General features: G+C 39.3%; 1 protein-coding gene across 1 annotated transcript; it reads left to right on the forward strand.

Annotated features, from left to right (window-relative positions):
• LOC117304198 (tubulin monoglycylase TTLL3-like) lies at positions 1–23,312 on the forward strand. Its single transcript, XM_033788649.1, has 16 exons — positions 1–510; positions 4,957–5,055; positions 5,726–5,939; positions 7,092–7,199; positions 7,562–7,755; positions 8,699–8,864; positions 9,686–9,780; positions 10,120–10,248; positions 11,340–11,454; positions 11,898–12,276; positions 12,783–12,931; positions 14,210–14,450; positions 14,908–15,130; positions 15,711–15,923; positions 16,462–16,738; positions 22,475–23,312. The coding sequence occupies exons 1-16, from the start codon at positions 64–66 to the stop codon at positions 22,903–22,905; spliced, it is 3,480 nt and encodes a 1,159-aa protein (XP_033644540.1). The 5' UTR covers positions 1–63; the 3' UTR covers positions 22,906–23,312.
• The last annotated feature ends 714 nt before the right edge of the window (positions 23,313–24,026 follow it).

The following is a 24,026-nucleotide window of genomic DNA, read 5'->3' on the forward strand; positions in this document are numbered from 1 at the left end:
CATAAAAGTTCTTGTGAGATTTCTTGGCCAGGGAAGTACCCCTTAAAAAGGGGGTAAACGGGAATGCTTCAGTTGGATTTATCGACAGGGATCATCAGCCAAAGTTCTTTGGTAAAGAAACTTGCGCCGCCCATGCACGGCGAGGTTGATAACTTGACGACCGCCGCCTTCGTACCATCGCCGTCGAGTGAGGGTCTGAATAATGGCGTGTCCACCACCTCCAGCTCGACAAACGACCTGGCCATTCCTCATCGTTTCTCCATCGAAACCGATCTTGCCTACGCCCCTAAACTGAACACGACATCTTTGAGTTTAGCCCAGGGGAGGCAGTCGAGATCGGGGCTGCTGCAAAGGGCCAGGGCAACGCGGCTGGCTGCGGTACAGCAGCACAACCAAGATGAGTGCACCTTCAAACCGCAGATGAGTTCGGCAAGTCTCAAGATTGCCGAGACGCTGGGGACAACGTTTATGGCTAGACAAGAGCAGCACTTGGAAAAACAACGAAAAATGGTAAGTTGAGAAGTCATTAGATTTCTTTGTTTTGGTTTTTGACACTGACAGTTTTATCACACTGTGTAAGCAGGCCCTAACCAGAGTCAGACATCAGATAGTGGACTGATATACTCAGTCTAATCGAAGAAGAAGACTGTTGTATTTGTTGTTTTGTACGTACTTGTTGTAGAAGTTGCATTGTCATGATTGCAAATTGTCATTTTTATAGGCTAAATAAATTAAAATACTAATTACTACTTTTTTTTCCTTTCCTTAATAAATTAATAGATAGTGTTTCTACTAACCTAATAATAATAATAATTAATAGTCAAAGGCTAGAGTTACTACTCTTACTCCTAGAACTACGAGGTTCGTTCCGCTATCGCCTGCTTCATGGAGGCGATAGCAGAACAAATCTCATTATAGTTCTAGCTAGGAGTAGTCATACAGGCTTACTCCAAGTACGGAGGTTTGTTCTGTATCATCTCCAATATTGTTGGAATAGTTTTCATCCAAAAATATTTCCTCAGATGTCTGAGGGTTTGTGTCGGTTTGCGAATAAGAGGTGGGAGATGCGGTGTGTACCCACTGACTGTCACCTCACTGAAAATGTGGATCAAGTATTTGACATTCTTGTGACAATACCGTGACAGTGTTTGCTGTTTGGGAAAAGTTTCCGTATCACGCCACCACTTTTTCATTTGATATGAAACAATATAGTATCTAATCACCTCAATGAGATATCCCTTTTTGTTAAAATGAGTGAAAAAGTATTTGACGTATCGTTGACAAATTGCGAAATTGATTCTACAGAAAGGTGGTAAAATCTCAACTAGAAAATCATCTTCTATTTCCTTTGTTGTTAAAACCATTTAAAAAAAGGTCAAGTCCTGCCATGAAAAACATTTGAGTGGAACCCACATTTCAGGGATGCTACTTGCTACAGTGCCCAATTTCATAAGCCTGTATGTAGTGCGAAAAACTTGCTAAGCACAGAAAAGTTTAGCTAAACAGAAAATGGTTTTAAAGTTCCAGTCAAAATTGCATCAAGTTTACATGTGTAACTGGTGTCCCACTTGATTTTTGCTTTTAAACAAAGAACATCTCAAACGAAGACTAGATTTTTCGATGAGATCAAATTATAATGAAACACAATTCCCCAATCAGAAATTTGTATATTACATTTCTATATATATCTAGGCTCCAACTAATACAAATAAATTGCTTAAAATAAGCATTGAAACAAATTTAAAACTAAGTTCCTTTTTTGTCAGATACCCTTTTGCCAATAATTCCGATTTTAGTCTGACCATTTAACAATGCATGAACAGTAAATTGGGTAATTCCCTTTCTTGTTTTGAAACCCTGACACAGATTCTTATTCTCTGAGTTTCTTCTTTGATTTGTCAAAATTCAGTTCAGTTTCATCATGGTGTAACTTCACCTCCAACATTCGGATCACTTGTTTTATTGTAGCCATAAATTACCTTAAAAATAGTTTAAATAATATAATGCGCAAGATTTGCACAGACTATTGTTTAGGGCTTTAACCTTATTGCACCAGAAATTGTCCGACACAACATAAAACTTGGTTTAAACGACCACCAAGTTAATTGCCCACGCAGATGTACCTAGCTAAGCTGTACTCCATGGCCGCATTAATCATAGATGAAGAGACAATTAAGCAAGAACTATTCAATAATATCATTGAGAACCAGGCATAATTTATTCAACTGTTCTCTGCGTCTCTTTGGTACTTGCTCAGCGTTCCCTTGACGTCTTAACGTGTAGCCTTCACAACTAGGGACAGACTTGTAATCGATTTGAATGAATACTTTAGATGCTTCGCACAAATGAAACATACTGCAGACAAGGTGATGGAATTGCCTCTGCATTGTATGACTTCACAGTTGATTGATTTTGGAAGGCAGCCAAGGACTGTACAATGGGATTTAAAAGGCAATTTTGTCTTGAAGTATAAATCAGTAAATTGTGACTAATTTATGGCTTCTCTGTTAGCGTCACAGTGCAATAAAGTCATTGTATACTTTCAGAAATTACTCAAACAAATAATGGCCATAAAAATGTTGTGACTGTTGATATTGTGTTTTGTGAAACAATTCTCGTCGCTGGAATTTCTTTTTAACGACAGGGATAAATAACAAAAACCAGTCAATCTGAATATTATCCATTATGTGTTAGGGATTGATAAATTTTCACAAGTTAGTTATGATACATTTAAGGCCTATTAGATAAAGGACTCGAAGAACAAACTGAGCTCTTCAAAAGAATTAGCTTGACAATTATGCACACAAATTAATTTCTTCTTTTATTTTAAGATAAAAACAAAACCATAGTAAAAAACATTTTGCAAACACTAATATCAAAAATGCCGCATGGTGTGTAAATGAATTTGTTTCAATGACAATTTAATTTAATTAGGCCTATTTATTGATAATATTACTAACAGACTCAAGGAGAATAATACAGCATTTGCCTAGCAGCATTTGACTTATTTTTGAAGTACATTATTTTACTTCATTGATTTCACATCTATTTATTTATCATTTTTTGTTTGTTGCTTATTTAATTGATTATTTCAGGCTGTAAAAGTGACAAACACATACAGAAAATAGTAAACACACAGTCATAAATCAAAATATATTATTTATTTAAATCTTTAGACATACACAATAGTTACAAGTTGTACAGGGGCTGTCAAGGTTAAAACAAAAGTATAAAACTGTCACCAAAAGATGTGTAAAACCAGACCCCTGCCAACGATAAAAATATAATTATACAATATAAAAAGGAGATTACACTGAAACATTTTATAATCACACAATGGAAATCATTAAAACACAAGCAAAACCAAACGTAACCATATCAACCAACACTAAATTTACCAGAGAAATCTCAGGCCTGGAACTTCTTCTTTGAAATGGTAAGCAGGCATGACACTTCACGGAGGCGAAGAAGGCGATTGCCTTTGTGCCCCCCTGCCTTGGCGCCCTAGAAGTTTACAATGTCCTCATAGGGTGCCCTTTACCAAGGAGAAATTGCCTTGGTGCCCGTGCCCTTTTACACCCGCAACTGTCTTATTCTCATTCTTACATGTATTCTTATTCTTTATTCAGTATTTGAGAATCTTAAAGTCAATGAGAAAATGGAAGCCAATGGCCTGCAAGTAATTTGAGGACTGAAAACCTGCAGTAAAAAAAACCCTCAATTTAGTAAGGCCTACATGTATCGCGTTTAGGCTTATTGTATAGAACTTTATCACTGTCACCATCTTGGTCATGTTCCCTGTTTTCAACAATAGCAATGAATGCTAACATTCATTGTGCATGGCACCAGAAAGCAAACACTTGTAAGCAAAGTTTACACAAATCTGCAGTTTACTTAAAAGTCAGTCCATTGCGTACACTATTGATTTCACAAGGTGTGTGTGGGTGGAGCCGACTGTGTACACAGTGAAGTGTGAACACACAACAACTGTGCACTGCTGGTACCTAGCGGCTGGTAACAACCAAGTTAACTGAAATCCATATCTCCGCTGGAGGTACCCAGTATTGAGTTCAGGAGTAGGAAGCAAGAGACGCTATAGCTTTGTGAAATATGATAATCTCGATGACCTTATAATTCAATAATATTTACATTAGACTTGACTTTGATACTAATACTTCAAATGTTGGATACAGATCTAGAGAATGACTTCTGGAGAGTGTTGAGCTCCAATGCAACTGTTGCCTGCTGTGGACGTAGCATATCAATGAGCCACTTCGGAATGTCAGCGGCGCACGTCTGTTACTGCTGACAACGGGGTTTGTCTATCTCCCGTAACCTTATTGTCAAAAGGTTATGGGAGATAGACAAAATCCGTTGTCAGCAGTAACAGACATGCGCGGCTGACATTCCGAAGTGGCTTGTACCACGCGTGTATTTTTGCAAATTTACATTGCACCTTTCAGAGCTTTCAAGTTTCAATAATTTTTATTGGTCGAGCTAAAATGATGTTCACTGCAGTCGATTTCACGTAACGCTAGGATCAATCCTATCTCGAGTTAGGACGAGTAACCCGTCATAACTTAGGATGGGTTCAATGCGTTCTACGTATTTGGATACGGAACTGAACCCGTCCTAAGTCCTAAGATTAATCCTAAGTTAGGGAGTTTGGTGAAAGCGACGGCAGGCCTAGGACTACCTGCACGACATGGAGGCCAAGGCCTTCCTTGCCCCTGGTCTTGACCTTGGTGCGCTTCAAAGGTTTCCCCTTGATTTTCTAATGACATTTCGTGTGCAAAATGAAAATGGCCTTGCCCTTTCAACATGTTCAATGATGCGCATGTTGCGCATCTGTGATCCACTTGGTGTATGTAGCTTTAGTTCAAGTGCTGTTCAGCTTCACATCCACAACATTCAAAATTCTGAAACTGACACCTTGTTCCTTTGATCCCATCCTAGATGGAGCAGAGACACCAGATACTGTACAAAGGACGCCTCAGCCCAGTCAGCGTCGCAAAGTCCAAGAAAAACAGCATTACTTCCCTCAGAGATAAAGAGGTAAGGGAAATAAATGTAGGGACGCCAAACACCACTGCTGTAGGCCTGAAGAATAATTTGTAGCTTTGTTTAGCGAGACCCTGAGAGCCAATTTACAATTGTTTCATTTGCACATTAGCCTCTTGGGTTATCTTTATTTTTAATTAACCTCATCAGTGACTTGCCATGATTCATCTTTGCCCTAAAAACAATTATAAAAAACTGTAATATCGAAGTCTTATTTAGCACACGTATCTACCAAACAAGGTACTCAAGGCGCTGAGTATATACAAACTTTCAGAATGATATGTTATTGCAGTGATGAATTCTGAGACCCTATTATTTAGCACCTTATAAGGGTTTACAAGGTGCTACGGCGCATACAGCAGCCACAGCCAGGAACACCGGGGCCAACACCTTCTCTTTTCGATAAGTGCACTGGGTTCTTTTACATGCGTTACACAACACATGGGACCAACGGCTTTATGTCCTATCCGAAGGACGAAGCAATGGTCAAGTGTCTTGCTTAAGGACACAAGTGTCACAGCTTGGGATTCGAACCCACACTCTGCTGATCAGAAACACCAGAGTTTGAATTCGGTGCTCTAAACCGCTCGGCCACGACACTTCCATTAACAACCTATAAATTAAATAAACAAATTAAAATTGTGTTTTTCTATTGCTTTGACAGAATACAGAGAGTTCTCAGACAGCGTGGGGCTCCCCAGTCTCCACCCCTAATCTGAATGAGAGCAGGGTGGGTGCCGACATCGCAAACGGCAATACAAGACTAGGGGTTGGGGCCTCCGTATCGCTGCATATGACCACCCCACTCAACCCTGTCAGGGCAGGTCGAGGCCCACCACCCATGCAGTCATCTATGCAATTGCAGAGGCTTCAAGAAGGTTAATTTAGTAAAAGAATTAATGACCATAAAAACTTACTTACTAGAAAGCTGTTGGTGTTAGAAAAAATGGTTAGAAATGACACCCTATGTAGTTTTAGGTACACTAGCGGGATGCCGCGCTTCACAAACAGATGTACTGCATGCCCCTTCCTTCTCCCTGTCCCACAACATGTTCTAATAACCCCCACCAGCCATCGTCCTGTCGTCGTGCCTCGATCCCATGCATTTTTCTTTACTGTATGTACGCGCAAAGTTACTGGGCGCTCGCGCAAGGTGCCTGCCCTCAATCTCAAAGTTACTACCGCTCGCGCTTTGACTGTGGCGTCACAAACAACACATGCCGCCAACCCACATGTACCCCGAAATTTACCCCAGGACGCATCATTTTAGCAGGGTGCGGGCACCACTTGACGTGAAAACAACATGGCGGCGCCCAAACAAGAATGGCAGCGCCCATGCGATTTAAGTGCTATTACAGTATAGATGCAAGACTTAGAGGTAATTTTTTCACCAAAGAAATTAAATCAGAGAGAGGCCTAGGGCATAAAGCCTTTATCATGCATCTGAAAACACACATTATCTATGCAACAGGGGTGTGTTTTCTTTCATTATATTCTTGCAACATCAATTAACGATTGAGACAAAATGTTCATACATGTACGTTTGTTTATTTAATGCACACGTTGAGATACACCAATTAAGGATACTAGCCTTTGACAATTATCAAAATAATCCTTGCCTTTAAAGACACTGGACACTTTTGGTAATTGTCAAAGATCAGTCTTCTCACATTTGCATAAAATAACAAACCTGTGAAAATTTGAGCTCAATTGGTCGTCGAAGTTGCAAGATAATAATGAAAGAAAGCTGTGTGCTTTCAGATGCTTGATTTCGAGACCTCATATTGTAAACTTGAGGTCTCAAAATAAAATTCGTGGAAATTATTTCTTTCTCAAAAACTACGTTACTTCAGAGGGAGCCGTTTCTCGCAGTGTTCTATACTATCAACAGCTCCCTATTACTCGTTACCAAGTAATGTTTTATGTTAATAATTAGTACCAATAGTGTCCACTGCCTTTAAGAGCAAGAAATAGTATGCACAAATTTGTCAATACATTGTTTAAACTATAATGGTTTGTTTTTTCTTTAGGTCCGTATATGCAAAGTGGAGCTAGCTTGGTCTTGAGGAGACAAAAGGCACTCCCAAAACCCAAAAGTTTTGGTTTGCATAAGAGAAGCTCTACACATCCTGTGGAAGGTAGGTTGATAATATTGCAGTTTATATACCTCATGTAGAATCCTCTAATCTGATTGGTTAAAAATGGAGTCATAGAAATAGCTATGCCCCCTTTTTCTATCTAGATGACGTCATAGTGACTATGCCCGGGGCATAGTCTATTGACTATGCTTGACTATGCGGGGCATAGTCTATTGGCTATGCCCGTCCTGAAAATAACACAACTGTGATATGTATAATGTACGACTAGCGTTCCGTGTCACGGCCCGACCATTTTTTGCAGACGACCTTTCACCGTAGTCAGTGTTGTTGATTTTAAGAAAATCTTTATTTGGTATTTGGTGGTTGAAGTTGTCAAATTCTTTTCCCCCCTCCCCATCTAGGCGTAGAAAGTAACGAAGTAATGGAATCTTCCAGCACCACTCCTCCTACTAACCACCAAAGAAGTAAACCTGTGACTTCCCCCGAGCCTGGTTCATCCCCTCGTAGTAAAACTAAGAGTCTAGTCACTAGGACGACTGCACAGAGCGGAGAGAGACTCAGGCTAGCGAAACAGACTGCAGAAAAAGCTCTCAAGGTATAATTCAAGTTATAAATGAGAGCAGCTAACGCCCCCCCCTCCCCCCACCACATTAGCTTTTTTGAGGTATGGCGAACGTGATAGGAGAGTACTGTTTGGTTTGGGTGTATATACACAATTTACCCAAACCTTATAGTGTTTTAGCATTGTGTCCGCCATATCTCAAAAAGGCTTATAGAGTTGGAAGAACAACGATCTGCTTTGCATGAAACTTCTTTCTTGATAAAAAGAGGGTTACCAACCAAATTTCCATTTTTTGCATATTGTTTGTTACTGGTATTCAGCTGTTGTTTGCTTATCCTGAAAATCACATGGAAATTTGGTTGGTAATCCTGTTTTTATCAAGGCAAAAATTTCATGCTAAGCAAATTGTTGTGCTTAGCAGCTCTATGAATTTGTAATAAACAAGCTTCATGGAGCGAGCACGCTTCCATGAGCTAGCAAGCTCCATTGTGCTAACCATCTCATGGAGCTAGCTGGCTTCATGGAGCTGTGTAGATGCATTGAGTAAGGTAGATGGCTTCCTTCCCGAACCACACTTCTCAACAGTTGAATTTTGAACTCCCTGTTTTTTAATGGAGCTGGAATCTAAGTGTTTTGTAAATTGTACATAAATCTAAAAATAAAAAAAATCTGTAATCACTTCCCTTTTTAATGTTTATATTTTGTAAATTCTTGTTGTCTATCTTTTAAACTCAATTCAGCCCTTGGGCTGTGATGTTTGAACTTTTAATAAACCAATAATAATATAATACGGATCTAGCCTTGATAGCTTTATAGTTCCAGATGAGTCAGCAAAGACTCCCGTTTGGAAACTGGGCATTTATCCAAGTTATCAATTTATACATATTTCGTAAAGAAGCTATACAGTGTGATTGAAACAGATGACACCACAAACTTTGTTTCACTAATTCTTTTTAATTGTCTTTAACATTGACAGATGAAGAAAGTCTTCACAATCCAGGGCCCGTATCCAGTGGTGCGAGAATGTTTACGCTCCCGAGACTGGGTGGAGAAACAGTATCGCACCATGGCACCCCACAAGGTCAAGAGGAAACAAGGAAGCGATGACAATGACACAGATGACACTGACGATGATGACGATGGTAAGAATATCATCATGTCACGGCCTCCATTGTCCCTTTGTCTTGGCCTTGGTGCCCCATCAACAATTTCCCCTTGACTTAAAGATTTTCCAATGGAAGTGCCCTTTGCAAAATGAAAATGGCCTTGCCTTCTCAAAGATGAAACTCCAGACTTGTGTCAGGGTGAATTGAGCTTGCTTTGTGACATACATTGAGAGTTCATTTTCAAACCTGTTAGGAGAATAATACTGTGTGTTGTGCTGTCTCCAGAAATTGTCTCTCCAAAACTAAATGCGCTAAATGTGTTTGAAAAGAACATCCCAGACTTTATCCTGATGCAAATTTAACATTCGTCCCATATTTGTTGTATACAGTACTTTGCTTGGTATGTTTCTTAATGTTATATGGGTGATATTTTGTTTTATCTACGAGTGTTCAGTTTTGGTCTATTTTCATTAGCTTGCCATAGTGTTTGTGCCAGTTCGGTGTTCAATGCTTTTAATTTAATGTAGAGTTTTGTACTTTTATATTTTATTTTTTTATCTCTTTTTTTACTTTAAGTTCATGCTTTTGTTTTCTGTATTTTTATAAACATGTATGTTTTTTTGGCTGGAGGGGTCTGGGAGGGCACATCGTTTTGATGACATTTTTTAAAACTTTTGCCTTATTACCCTGGATGGCCCCTACCAACAAAGAATTATGTCCAAAGATTGAAAAAAAATTAAAAAAATTGTGGTGACAAAACATTTGTTTGTATTCTAAAGTCTTTAAATCAAAAGAAGGCAGCACAACTCTGTTGGTTGAGATATATTTAAAATCTTAACCTTCCTTTATCCAAACAGACGATAACAATGACACCGGTTACAACATGGCACCAGTCGACAGTGACGATGATGACAATGGCCTTGGCGATTCAGACAACATTTACGGAATAATGGTAAATATAGTCCCCTCAAGTCCTTTTTTCCCCACAAACAGATGTAGACGCAAACCTCAAATTCCCTGAAAATTTGTTCATTCTATTGACTCCAATGAATTATACAATGTGTTTACATTTCTGCACATTTTGGTAACATCCTTTTCCTTAGTTTATTTTATAGCAAATTGGGTTTTTTTGTTGCGCATTTTGCCAAGCAATGTAAGGAAAATGTTATGCACTATGGAACAAGAAGTTTAGGGATGTATTTCCAAACGAATTCGACTTTTATGAAATGTACTATCCATTGCAATATTATTATCAACTTCAATTATTATGAATTTGTTTGATCTGTTACAGTCGAGAATTGTCCGAAACTCAGATCCCTTCTTCATCTGGACGTGTAGACGAGACACAATCAACTTCAAGTTCCTGAGGAAGGAAACTATAGTCAACCATTTTGCCAAGAATGGGGCATTCACAACGAAGGTAAGATGGGCAATCTCTATTGTTGTCTTCTCTATAGAAGATTCTCTATTGTGGTCAAGAAATGAATAGCACTCCGCACTTAATGCTAAAAATAAGAAGCTCAGTACCCGGATCTCTTGCAATTATGCAAATTGGGCCATTGGGTCACGATTCAACCCAACATGGAAGTGTCGTTGCCGAGCGGTTTAGAGCACCGAATTCAAACTCTGCTGTTTCTGATCAGCAGAGTGTGGGTTCGAATCCCCAGCCATAACACTTGTGTCCTTAAGCAAGACACTTCACCATTGCTTCGTCTTTCGGATGGGATGTTAAGCCGTTGGCCCCATGTGTTATGTAACACATGTAAAAGAACCCAGTCCACTTATCAAAAAGAGAAGGGGTTCGCCCCGCTGTTCCTGGTCCGATCGGCGGCAAATTGCGCCACAGCACCTTGCTATCGGAATTAGATGTCATATTTCAAACGTAGTCCCACATCTTGCAGGAAATACTGTATGTTACAGCGCCAGGAGCGTCACTGGGTGACGGACATGTGCGACATATAAGAAGCCGCTATTATTATTATTATTATTATTATAATCTACCTGAATCTATAGTGAAGAGTCCTGCTCAAAGGCAAAAGTGTCGATCGGGCGCTATGTCTAAGCTGTGTGTTTATTTTGTGCTGATTAAAGCTGTTGGACACTGTCGGTACAGAAACAAAATTAACAGTTCACAGATTTACAAATAACTTACAGGGTTTACAGAAGGTAATGGTGAAAGACTTCTCTTGAAATATTATTCCATGAAATGCTTTACTTTTTGAGAAAACATTAACACAATATCAATTCTCGTATTAAACACATGTCATGACACGGCGAAACGTGCGGAAACCAGGGTGGGTTTTCCCGTTACTTTCTCCCGACTCCGATGACCGATTGAGCCTAAATTTTCACAGGTTTGTTATTTTATATAGAAGTTGTGCTACACGAAGTGTGGGGCTTGGACAATACTGTTTACCGAAAGGGTCCAATGGCTTTCAGGTACTCTGCAACTGCTAGGGGCACAGTGCTGAAACAAATTAACCTTATGTCTTGTGTGTGTGTCTTTTTCAGAGTGGTCTTTGTACACATCTTCGTAATCTGAAATGGTATGAGAGTATGGATGCAGACTCCTTCTATCCCCGCTCATATAAGATCTGTATAGAGGAGGAGAAGCAAGCCTTTCTTGGTAAGTACAATATTCATTCCTTTGAAATTGAAAATTAGAAATTTGTAATAACTAGACACGGAAACTCGTCCACCCCACGCTCTGTAAAAATGTTACTAAAAGACTGAACAGTGTTGAGCATTCCATGTAGGCACCAACCTCGTCATCTGTGACACAAGCTTGTCTCGTTTGGTCAAACAAGTGGCGAGACTTTTAAAAACAAGACTGCAAAGTGTACAATAATTATCCATAATGAAAAAGCCTTGGACAAGCCTATCCAATATTCAATTTTGGAGCATTGTAGCAGTAAATACATGGACAAATAATGGATGACATGTGACGTGTTTCTACCAATCAAATGACAAGGATCTGTGTGAGTGTGGCTTTTACTACCACATCAAACTGTTAACATACTTGTCATGAATTATCTTAATATATATTTTCTATTTAATTTGGACCTGAAGCTGACTACAGATTAAACTGTGCCTGCAGCATCTTGAAGTGGGTCGTTCAGAGACACAACGGTGAACTAGACGTCCCTATGGACGACAACGAAGACATCCCAGAAGAAGACACGGTCAAGTCCGACGCCGAAGACGCTCCAACCTCGCCCAGAACCTCACAATCCAAACCGGCGAACAACAAACAATCCAAACAGTCCAAAGTGAAAAGGAGAACTAATCCGGTCTTACCGGCATCCTTGATCCAGACAGCCATGGACATTGTGCACAATTACCTCGACGAGCTGAGCCACGAGTTTATTGATAGGAGTCTTGACGTGCCGGAGTTAATGACGGAGAAACAATGGGAGGAGTTCATACGACAGTATTATCAACTAATTTTGTAAGTTTGTAACTGGTTTGAGTTTTGTGTTTGCTTTACTGTAAACTGATGTTGGGCAAGCACTGTATTGACCATCTCTTCTTGTTGCGGCCTAGTTTCATGGTTCTGTTGACCCCCAAATTGTGCACTTACGATCACCATTCTCTGCTTGCAAGGCAAGCGACAAACTTCTGCGCTAGCTGTGTAAGCGTAGATGCCTAGTAATGTGGAGTATGCTTGCGAACAAGCCAAAATTCCCCGCTAACCCATGATTAAAGCCCGGTTCATACTTCCTGCGAATGCGATACGAATGTTGACGTCATAAATTCGCAAGGAATAATTCGCAGCAGTCAACTTTGCTCAACTCACTTGCGAAAGGTGGGTTGTGACGTCAAATTCATGTCAAATTCGCTTAGCATTCGCATTCACAGGAAGTAGGAACCGGGCTTTACTTCCAAAGTTTTCTCATTGTGGTTCTGTCATTTACAACTTTCAAATTAAGAAATTTCGTTCTTGCTTGTTTACAGTGACGGTGGCGTCATAGCAGACTCTGGCTCTCAGTGTCCAACATGTGAGAGTATGCTGAACAGGGTAAGGGGTGTCTCACCCCAGCTTGACATGGACGGACTGCGCAATACTTGGATCATCAAACCTGGAGCGAAGTCGAGAGGCAGAGGTAAAAAAATCAACCCCACCGTTTTTGTTTGCTTTTCATACCTCATAATGCCCAAATATCTATTTAAAAAAAAACAATTAAAAGTTTCACAAATTACTGTACAAGAACTAATGATCTACCAAAAGACTACCATACCTGAAGTTTAAGACCTTTAAAGCCATTGGACACTTCCGGTAAACAGTATTGTCCAAGGCCCACACTTCGTGTATCACAACTTATATATCAAATAACAAACCTGTGAAAATTTAGGCTCAATCGGTCATCGGAGTCGGGAGAAAATAACGAGAAAACCCACCCTTGTATCCACGCGTTTGGCCGTGTCATGACATGTGTTTAAAATAAATCTGTAATTCTCGCTATCGAGAATTGATATTGTTTTACTGTTTTCTCAAAATTCATTTCATGGAATAATATTTCAAGAGAATTCTTTCACCACTACTTCTGTAAACCCTGTAAGTTATTTGTAAATCTGTGATTTTTTTTTATTTTTTTATGAACCGAAAGGGTCCAATGGCTTTAAGGCAATGCCATTTTTGGAACCGTTGATTGTTGTAAGCCTATATAAAGTAGTCCTAAATAAACTATATAAACGAGCATGAAGAAAGCAAGGGCGCTTGCTATGTGAACCAGAAACACCAAGGTCTATCAGAGGTAAGTGTTCTGGGTCTGGTGACCTATGTCCCATCTGAAGGACTAAGTATCTTGCTCGAGGACACAAGTGGGAGTGTCGTGGCCGAGCGGTTAAGAGCACCGAATTCAAACTCTGGTGTTTCTGATCAGCAGAGTGTGGGTTCGAAACCCCAGCCGTGACACTTGTGTCCTTAAGCACGACACATAACCATTGCTTCGTCCTTCGGATGGGACGTAAAGCCGTTGGTCCCATGTGTTGTGTAAACGCATGTAAAAGAACCCAGTGCACTTATCGAAAAGAGAAGGGGTTCGCCCCGGTGTTCCTGGCTGGATTGGCAGCATATTGCGCCACAGCACCTTGTAAACCATTACATGGTGCTTAAGGATTAGGTCTTATATCTCAAAAATTCGTCCCACTCCTTGCAGTAATAATACCTGGCATTTGTATCCATTTGGCAAAAGGCGCGTTATAAATATGGTTATTATTATTTATTAAGTACCACAACCGGGATTCGAACCAACACTCTGCTGAAACACCAGAGCTAAAAAAAGTCTGATGCTCTTAACCGGTCCGCTACGACACACCAAAGAAGAAGTCTATCAAATAATGTGGTGCTAAAACTGTCCTTCATCTTTTTATATTTCCAGGAATTATCTGCATGAACAAGCTTGAGGACATCCTCAAACTAGTCGGCAATCCGACCATCGTCAAAGAGGGCAAGTGGGTCGTACAGAAGTACATAGAGCGCCCTCTGTTGATTTATAACACCAAGTTTGATATCCGGCAGTGGTTTCTGGTGACCGACTGGAACCCCTTGACCATCTGGTTTTATCAAGACTCGTACCTTAGGTTCTGCACTCAACCATTCTCTCTGGATAATCTTGAATCGTAAGTATAGTACCAGTGTTGAGATATAGCCGCGATAACTAGTACTGATATATTGCTGATATATCATTGATATATCACTGACATATTACTCACTGATGTATCACTGAATGATATACCACTGAATAATGGATATATCAGTGATGTATTAAGGATGAGACATTTCAGAGTTTGATCTGACCTCAACCTTTTCTATCTACCTGGTGAAACAAAATAGCTGTATTTCTTCAGATATAAAGAAATTATGCTATTTGATCTACTTAATGCTTATTTATTTTTCGTTTGAGAAAATAGAATTAGCTATTGCAAACAACTTACCAACAAAAACGGCCGATGGTATAAATGAAAAAATAGTTAACGGCCCGACAGTTCGACCCTCGCAGAGTCTTTCCCGAAGGCTAAATGACAACGCAACAAACATCAACAGGTTCTTAAGTTTAAAACTTTTGTTTTTCAACAGAGCAATACATCTCTCCAACTTCTCTGTCCAGAAGAATTTTGAGAATGCGACGACCCGTTCCTCGATGCTCCCCGATGAGAATATGTGGACCAGCGGAGAGTTCCAGCAGTACCTGAAGAACAGAGGGTGCGGGAGCGTCTGGCAGGACAGCATTTACCCTGGAATGAAGAAAGCCGTCATCGCTGCACTGCAGTGTACACAAGACATTGTAGAGATGCGCAAGGTGTGGGAGTAAAACAAGTCTTCTGGGTTCAAGTCTGAAAAACCTGCTTGGCACAGTTTAGCTTAACAACATAATTATCTTGGCCCAAGTTTATTTACTAATCACAAGTTGGTTAACCAGTCCAAGTTAATTTACTGAGATCAAGTTAACTTTACTGAGCCCAAGTTATTTGACTTAATTAGCCCAAGTTATTTGACTTAATTAACCCAAGTTATTTTACTTAATTAGCCCAAGTTACTTGACTAAATTAACCCAAGTTATTTTACTTAATTAGCCCAAGTTACTTGACTAAATTAACCCAAGTTAATTGACTTAGCAGCAATTTGTAAAGAACCATTCATTAATCCCAATTCCATTGAATTATTCTTTTTAACTCGGAATGCTTTCTCACTTCTTCATCAAATCCAATACCAAAAACCTTTTTTACAGAAAAAGAACAGTCAAAGAATCCCTTTACTTGAAATTTCTCTGTAAAATAATATTATTAGAAATTACTTCCTTCACTTTCAGCACAAACATAGAGAAATCCTTGAATTAATTCCAGAATATTTGAAAGAATTGTTTAATTCTTGATCTCCAGAATTCGTTTGAGTTGTATGGAGCGGACTTCATGCTGACAGAAGATTTCCATCCGTGGCTGATTGAGATCAACTCCTCCCCAGCGATGGGTGCCACTACCGAGATTACGGAGCAGCTCTGTCATGACGTCATCGAGGACACCATGAAGGTTGTCCTGGACAGGAGGCATGATAAGAACTGTGACACGGGCAAGTTTGAACTGGCATTCAAACAGGTGAGTTATTGACCTTTTTTAATGAAATTAAAATTATTTTTTCACAATCAATTCAGTAAGGACCTACTTACTTGTTTGCTTGTTTTTTATTGCTTACTTTGTTTGCTTGTGTCTTGTTTACTTTTTTGTTCATCTTCATGTAATTGCTCCTTTGTAATTGTGTTTTGTAATGTTTTGCTCAAAAAACTAATAATAGTAAACGTAAGGGATGTCTTATTCGGTAGAATGCTGAGACGGCCCTTCGATGGCAAAACAGCAATGCCATTCTGAGGAAAGCAAGTACATAATTGTTTTGCCATAAAAAAAAACACGAGAGGAAGGTGTAAAAAAGAGGCTGAGATAGGACATATTTAACATCAATATAGTATGCCTTTGAAACTTTGAAATGAAAAAAAAGGTCTTTAATTAACCAAGAAATAATCTTGTATAGAACTAAATAGAAACATTTATTTAAGAGCGGTATGGGGATGTGACATTGATCTGAATTGAATTTAAATTTGAAGGTTTTCTCATCATTCACTTGTTATTCTCCCCACAGCATCAAGTAACGGTGCCGCCGTACGTCGGTGCTCAGCTCGCTATTGAAGGGACCGGGGTGAGGAACCCCTTCCTCAAGATACACAGGCAGAGAAGCCAGCCTAACATCATCAGCCCGAGACTCGCCGACGGGTCGCCCCCAGTAGTCCTCCGGAAGACCACGGTACAGATGAGCCCGCGGCGATCCAGCTACAACAAGGTGGAGGCCACGTCGACAGAGACTGACCCCGAGTCCATCAAGGCAACCAATTTAGATGAAATGACCCGGAAGTTAGCAGGTATTAGTAAAGATGACTTAGAGCTCATTAAGAAAACCACCCGCAAGGTCAGAAAGGGGCGTCGGAAACGTAACTTCCGCTTGCCCAATGTAAGCCAAGAGAGCGAAGTTGTTAGAGAGGAGTTGAAACTCAGAGCGGTGACGGTCAAAGGGTCGGGGGTAGAGGGAGGCCCTGCCCCCGAGCAAAGAGTTGGCCTACAGCCGTACAAATCCCTTAAAGCCTACACAATTTACAATCACAAGGCGAATATAACGCCCCCCACCCCAATTAGTCCTGTGAACCAAGTAACTGAAATACCGAGCATCGGGTCTTATCATATAGGACTCCCGAAGAAGGCTAAACAATCCACGAAACACAGGTCGGTGTTTAATCCCAAGCTGAAGATGCAACACCATAACCCTGATAAAAACGGCAAGCAGTTTGTAGTTTGCCCCAATGGCGTTTCGGTTTACTCCAGCGCATAATGCTATAATAAACAACAAACGGTATTACAGGATTGGTAAGGATACAAAATATTGTTTAATTTTAGGCTGAAATCTTGCTGATTATGAAGTTCAGGTAAGAGCACTATTTCTATGAAATATTTTCCTCTGAAATGCAGTCATATTATAAAAAAAATGGAAACTTAAAAAACAAATACAACAGCTGAAGTTGGTCGATGCAAACCAAAGTTAAGGACAATGTGATCGCATACCGAAAACTTTGCAGCACATGGTTTTTACTTTTTTGTCCTGACTCATAATGAATCAAGTTAAAAAGTTCACAAGTTCGTTGTTTCATGGTTGATCGAACAAACCTTAAACACTGTCTGCAACTACATCTTTCAGCTCTACCAAATCCTGTAAAATACATTAAACAAAGATCCAAAATGGAGTAAGCCTTTCAACTTCAAAATGGAGCAAACTGGGCTAGGCATTCTCTATGCAATTGTTCAATTTGGCTTCTGATGGATGATACCCAAGCCTACATCCATATGGACTGTAAAAGGGGTAACCCGGTTCCAGCCCCAGGAGTGGGTGGCAACGACCCATGGAAAAACAATAATTGACTGTAGCCCACACCTTGAAGTGGCCTTGTGTGTCTGGCGACTTGCATAAAATAAAATAAAATTATAGCGCATGATGCCTTAAACCTACATGTATGATGCACATTGCGTTTGGAAGTGACCACAAAGTGGGACATTCACAACAATAGAAATATAGATAAAATCTCTGCTTCAGTTGGTTGATATTGTCAACAAAATACAATCCTACAAAACACGCAACATAGTAAACAAAAGTTCTACAACTCTAAAATGCCAAATTATAAGGCCCTCCCCTTTGATACATTGTGCAATGTTTTTGTAGGTTGTGGACTCAAAATATTCAGAAGCAGTTCCATTAGGCTCAACCCACCACTGTTTATTTCAATTGCTAAAATTGAAATAAACACAAATATGAAACTACCAATTGCTTACCTGTGAAATACGCTTGCTCTCTATAAGCAAACATTTCTGCTAAAAGAAGCAGAAAGAATTTGCTTTCCATTGGCAGTTTCCTGAAATCCGGCCCCATCCCCAAACACCTCGCATTAACCTACTCTGCGTAGTAGAACTGCTTTCAATCTACCTCATTATAGTAACTACATACACATCAGCTGCATATTTGAACTACACAAACACTGTATTGACCCTTTGCCACATGTCACACGCGGCGACTGTGCCACACTCGCCATTTTGGTGGGCAATATAGGTTTACGTGTAAACACCGCATCGCCTATTATACACATAATGAATGTTTATGAGTGCAATGGTGCAAATATGTTCATGAGTTGAAAGATGGAATGTTCTATTCAACGAGGCGGAGCCGAGTTGAATGGAACATTCCAGCTTTCAATGAATGAACATATTCGCACCATTGCACGAATGAAAAACATTCATTATTTGTTTTATATAACATCCAAGTAGATCTTTGTCATTTTGATTGAAAGATACAACTTTCTAAACAAACAAAGCGTAGGCCTCCAATTTTTAATTGTAGAAGACGACTGCTAGTAATTTTACTAATTATGCCTTGCTGCGTTACCGAAGACAACGCGCACGCAGTGATGTTTTTACTCAGCTTTTTCGTTCCATCCGAAAAGTACCATTGCACGCTGGCAGCGTGCAATGGTACTTTTCGGATGGAACGAAAAAGCACGGTGAGTGACTCAGCGTGCAATGGTACTTTTATTTGCTATCACGTGACGGACAATCCTCCAATCAAACGGCAAGGATCTGCTTGGGTGTTATATAAAACTGAATAACGCACAGTGACATTGCCCACCAATATGGCGCATCCAAGATTATTCTGATGATGACGACAGGTGAATTGGGTCAATACTACTGGGTTTTTTTTAATTGGGGTTTGTAGCAACACAACTGTATACATTTTATACATTTTAGATTTAGCAGATGTTTTTGACGAGAATAACAACTGAAATAAGTAGTTTAAATACTCTGTAAGTTTTCATTGAATACTGTTGTATTCTGACACCATGCTGACATTGAGACTCATTTTGAGTTGGTCTCTATTAATACCACTTTATACCTTGCAAAGTGAAACGTTTCACTCTAGTTAGTTATGAATATGGTAATCGTGTAGAAGCCTCTGAAGAAGGTCCGGTTTGGATCGAAAGCTTAGGCCATCTCCCCCTACTCATTATATATATGGTAATCGTGATAGAAAAGAGTAACATTAGGCTGCGGAGAATTACAGAAGTGTTTAGCGTTCTGCCTTTTTGTAGAAAAAAAAGAATGAGGACCCCCCCACCTTTTTTTTTTTTTTTTAATGTCCGCTCCTTTTTTTTATTTGGAGTCCAACACATTTTTAAAGACCAACTGGGTTTTGTTTTGTTTTAGACCTTTAAATGGATCCTTTTTTTCCCGTAAAAAAAAAGAGGAGGCAGCCTCTAAAAGGGAACCGGGCAGGGAACGCTAAATACGTTTTTGTTGGCCTTATCCGTTTTAACCAACATTCGTTTGAATCCATGTGGATAATCTGTTTGGTTTTTTTTCTTTCTCTCATTCTTGATTGATTGCTGTTTTCATCTATAGGCTCTATGAGCACAGTACAGGTAATAGCACCGTGTGCTCACCGAAACCAATTCTCCCAACCCCTTTGGTGTGTTACCCAATGCAATAATGTTGTGAGAATTTAAAGTTTTGGAACTCTCTTGGGAATTGTTTAGGGTCTTTGAGCACTTTATCTAATTCTCCCAACTTGTTTCATGTGTTTTATGATACCGTAATGTTGTGAGAATTTAAAGTTATGGAACTCTCTTTGGAATGGTTTAGGGTCCACCGTCTTTGAGCACTTTATCTAATTCTCCCAACTTCATGTGTTTTATGATACCGTAATGTTGTGAGACTTTAAAGTTTTTGACATGTGTCTTGGGAATGATTTAGGGTCTTTGAGCACAGTCCATGCTCACTTTATCTCAATTCTCCCAACCTTTTTAATGTGTTTTTATAATGCAGTAATTGTTGTGAGAATTGATTTTGCAATTTAGGGATATTTCTCAATACTGTAATTAATCGCAACATCGTGTTGCTATCCTGTGGTTTTGGTGATGGGATCTAGTGTGGAAGGTTGTTGTTTTTCCACGTTGAAAAAGGATGTGGGAATTCTTAACTGATTCCACGAATGTTCTCTTCTGTAAATCAAATTGACGTGGCTTTCCTTGATCCGTCAAGGATTCTATCTATTGGTGGTCCTGGTGAACTTTTTTCGGGACAAATCCAAACCCTTGTTGTGTTGAAATACATGACTTTTGTTCCATCAAGCAATATTTGTGTTGGGTTCTAGAAGGAATTCTTAGGGTTGCTATTTCTCTATTTTCTCTGCTACTTTTCAAACTTCATCTATACATTTCCTGCATGATGACCATTTTTAACTTCTTGTATTTGTGTTTCATTGTTTTGTGTGTTGGTCAATTGTACATTCAATGTATACTAATACTTACCTAACCTTGATGTTGTAATACTGTGGCAAGTGTTTGAATAACTGAGAGAAACATTTTGCAACTTTTCATTTTTCCTCCAAGAGAGATGTGGTTTCAAAAATGACCCTTGTTAAATATTTTTGAAGCATACAAGATTATTCAGATGTGCAGTTTATTGCATTCTCGCTTAAAGAAAACACCGATTTTGTGCTTAACTGGTGAAAATACTGTTTAATTTTTGCCAGGAATGGTTAAAGAACAGTGTGAAACACTACTTTTAAATGATTAATTTCCAAGAAAACCTTGTGCAATTTACCCTTGTCAGTCTATTCTCCCAAATCTCCCTAACCTCTAATCATAGTCAACCAAAGCACCATAGACCTTATCGCAAATGCTCGGTGCGTTAGGCTTGGAATTAGGTGCATGTGTGTCTAGCTAAGGATCAAGTTTGATCGCTAGCTAGACCAGCATGCACCTCTCTCAACAGTTAGCGCTTGCGCAATGGGTATTTTTAACATCACTTTGTTGTGTTCTCATCTCGTACTCATAATCTTCATTCAAACTCATGCAATCATGTAATCACATGCAATCCCACTAATCCCATGTTAATCCCATGCTAATCCCATGCTAATCCCATACTTCCATGGTTAATCATCCATTCGCATGTTTCTGTTTTTCTTCTGCAGCATCGCCTGCGTTTACGCAAGCTAAATCATCAAATGATGAACTTACGCCACCAGATAGCCAACATGACGCAAGTTGTACGTCAGACAATTTTACTTCTTAAAATAAAATACAAACTTCACTCTCAAAAAAGCCATTTCAGACAAAATGATGCATAAAACTAATAATTGTGTAACAAATTTAAATTAAACTATCCTAGTCTTTGTCATTTTAAATCGTATCATGTTTAAGTCGCCCATGTTACCATAATAGTTTACCCCTTTAATATAAACCTCATCGAAACTTGAGTAGCTACCTGCTGAAGTTTTAATTTTGCTAATTCAAACAAGTAATAAATAATAACTAACTGTATTTGTAATTATTACCCCTCACACAGACATAGCTATTACTAAAGCATCTGGCATGTTTGTAGACTGTGCAAGTCTCTCCTGTGTTCGAAAATGTTGAGAAATCCCTACATACACGAGTTGTAGTTTCATCTTTGAGAGAACAAGGTCATTTTCATTTTTTTCGAAATTTGGTAACTCTAAAAGTCTATTGGAAACTTTTGAAGGGGCACTGAGGCTAAATAAACAAATCAGAAACTTTGAAGGGGCACCAAGGCTACACAAACAAGGGCAAACAAAACTATGGCCTCCAAGCCTGCCCTGGGTTCAACAACAGAAATCCCTTACAGTATGAAGAAAACAAAATCGCCCTTATAAAATGGGTCTCATTGTTTGAATGCTCACAGGACTTGCACTGTCTAAACCTCACACCAATTTGGGAATGCATGGTACACTCATTCACATTATGTTGTTTTTGTTTTGTTTTATCCCCATCCTCCGCCTTCCTGTATCCTTTCCCTCATCTTTTGTTCTCTTCAACCTTGTCACCTCTTTTTCCTCTCCTTAACTTTAATCATCCATTCTTAAACATTTCTTCGTGTCATTTCATTAAACCTTGTCATCCATCATCTCATTGTTGTCTCATTCAAATTCTCCTATTTCCTTGGCTACCTCAACATCCTCACTCCTCCTCCCCACTCCTCCTCCTCCTTCTCATTTTTCATCTTCTTTTCTTGGCTGTCACTCTTTAATTCTAATAAAATAGCAGGGAAGATAGATGGAGCATGGGGCAGGGCTTGCTCTCGCTGCAGGAACGGTATCCCGGGGGTCAAACTAGACGATGAGCAAGCCAGAAGGGACTGCACGTGCCAACGAGACAGTGTTGTCACCCCCATCCCTGATGACAGTATCCCGACCTCGGGTCATATAACACCGGTCAAAGGTCGTAGGTCACCCGAGCTGATACAGCGCAGTGGGACCTTTGTTAGCAACAGGCAGGGGGACTTGGTGACTTTAAGCGGCCCCGATCCCATACAGGGACACCATAAAGTAGGAAAGGCTGCGTTTAATGCCGGCAGGACGCGTCCCAATGTCAACAGACAGCGGAGGGAAACAAAGGTTCAAATAAGAGGCACTGAAGTCAAGGTCCTGTGTGGAACGTACCCTTTTACTGTGGCCAACAGCTTAATCAAATAAGCCTGCCACAAAACAAAAACTAAACGACTCTATGAATTTGGGTTGTTGTGGGGGTAATTTTGATAGCGACATCAACAACAAAGCTTAGAGACTGAAAGATGGGGTCATAGAATGGTACCTACTTAATTTAACTACTAGAATTTAATGACCTTAAAAAAACTTACTTGTTGGGAAGTACTGCAGCTGTTGGAACTACCTCCATGGTGTAAACTACTTTGGGAAAGGATTCCCTTTGAAGTAATATTATGGTGTGGATTATTTTGTCACCTCCAAAAAATTGAATCTGAGAAACAATTTATTCATGATTCGTTTCTCAGGTGTTTGTTAGTGAATTCTGCTGCCAGAGATGCAGTTGGTACCCCTGTCACCTCGCTAAACATGGATGGATTTTTTATATATATATATATATTTTTTTTTGGGGGGGGGGGCGCTACCAGCAAGTAGACACTATATTCAGCTGAAACTTTCACATGTAACTTTATTGATAATTTTGCCTATAAATCAGCATTAAATTGACAAAAAAACAATCTATAAAATTGGTTGTTGTTTTATTGCATACAATCCAAGTGACAAGGCAAACTCAGAATCACATTCACTTGAACAAAATAAAAAACACACCTGTGTTGCAGATAATTAGCGACGCTTCAACAAAAAAATATTAAATACACGACTGGACAGAAATACTTCTGTCCTTTAGCATCAAAAATGAAAGTTCTATCTCAGGAGGTCTCTCTAATTCAACATAAACAAAAATTGTTTTTAATGTTGTTAATCAATGTGTCTTCATAGAAGATTTTATTCTCATTTAAACAAAAAAATGTTAGATTTCGTTATTGCTTCATGGTTTTATTTTTTGAGGTTTGAATACAGAGTGTTTCTGTAAATTGAAATATACTTTAACAGCGTGTGGATTAGACCTTTAATTGTACTACCATTACATTTACTATTCAATCATTAAAATGTGTACTATCAGTTCAGATAAATTAGCAAAATGACAAATCTATGTGAAGACTATCGAATTATTCCTTTCAAAAGAAGAACAAGTAGTTAATTAAAAGTTGAAACAATTACTAAAAAATAAAATTACAATTTAATTAACTATAAACCAATAACTGTATGCA

The sequence above is a fragment of the Asterias rubens genome, chromosome 2 (assembly GCF_902459465.1).
Source record: "Asterias rubens chromosome 2, eAstRub1.3, whole genome shotgun sequence".
In the NCBI taxonomy this organism is placed as follows: domain Eukaryota; kingdom Metazoa; phylum Echinodermata; class Asteroidea; order Forcipulatida; family Asteriidae; genus Asterias; species Asterias rubens.

Coding starts and splice junctions, on each gene's coding strand:
- LOC117304198 (XM_033788649.1), top strand. CDS start 64: ATGCTTCAGTTGGATTTATCGACAGGGATCATCAGCCAAAGTTCTTTG. Junction 7,200..7,561: donor CTCTACACATCCTGTGGAAG/GTAGGTTGATAA, acceptor CTCCCCATCTAG/GCGTAGAAAGTAACGAAGTA. Junction 8,865..9,685: donor CACTGACGATGATGACGATG/GTAAGAATATCA, acceptor TTATCCAAACAG/ACGATAACAATGACACCGGT.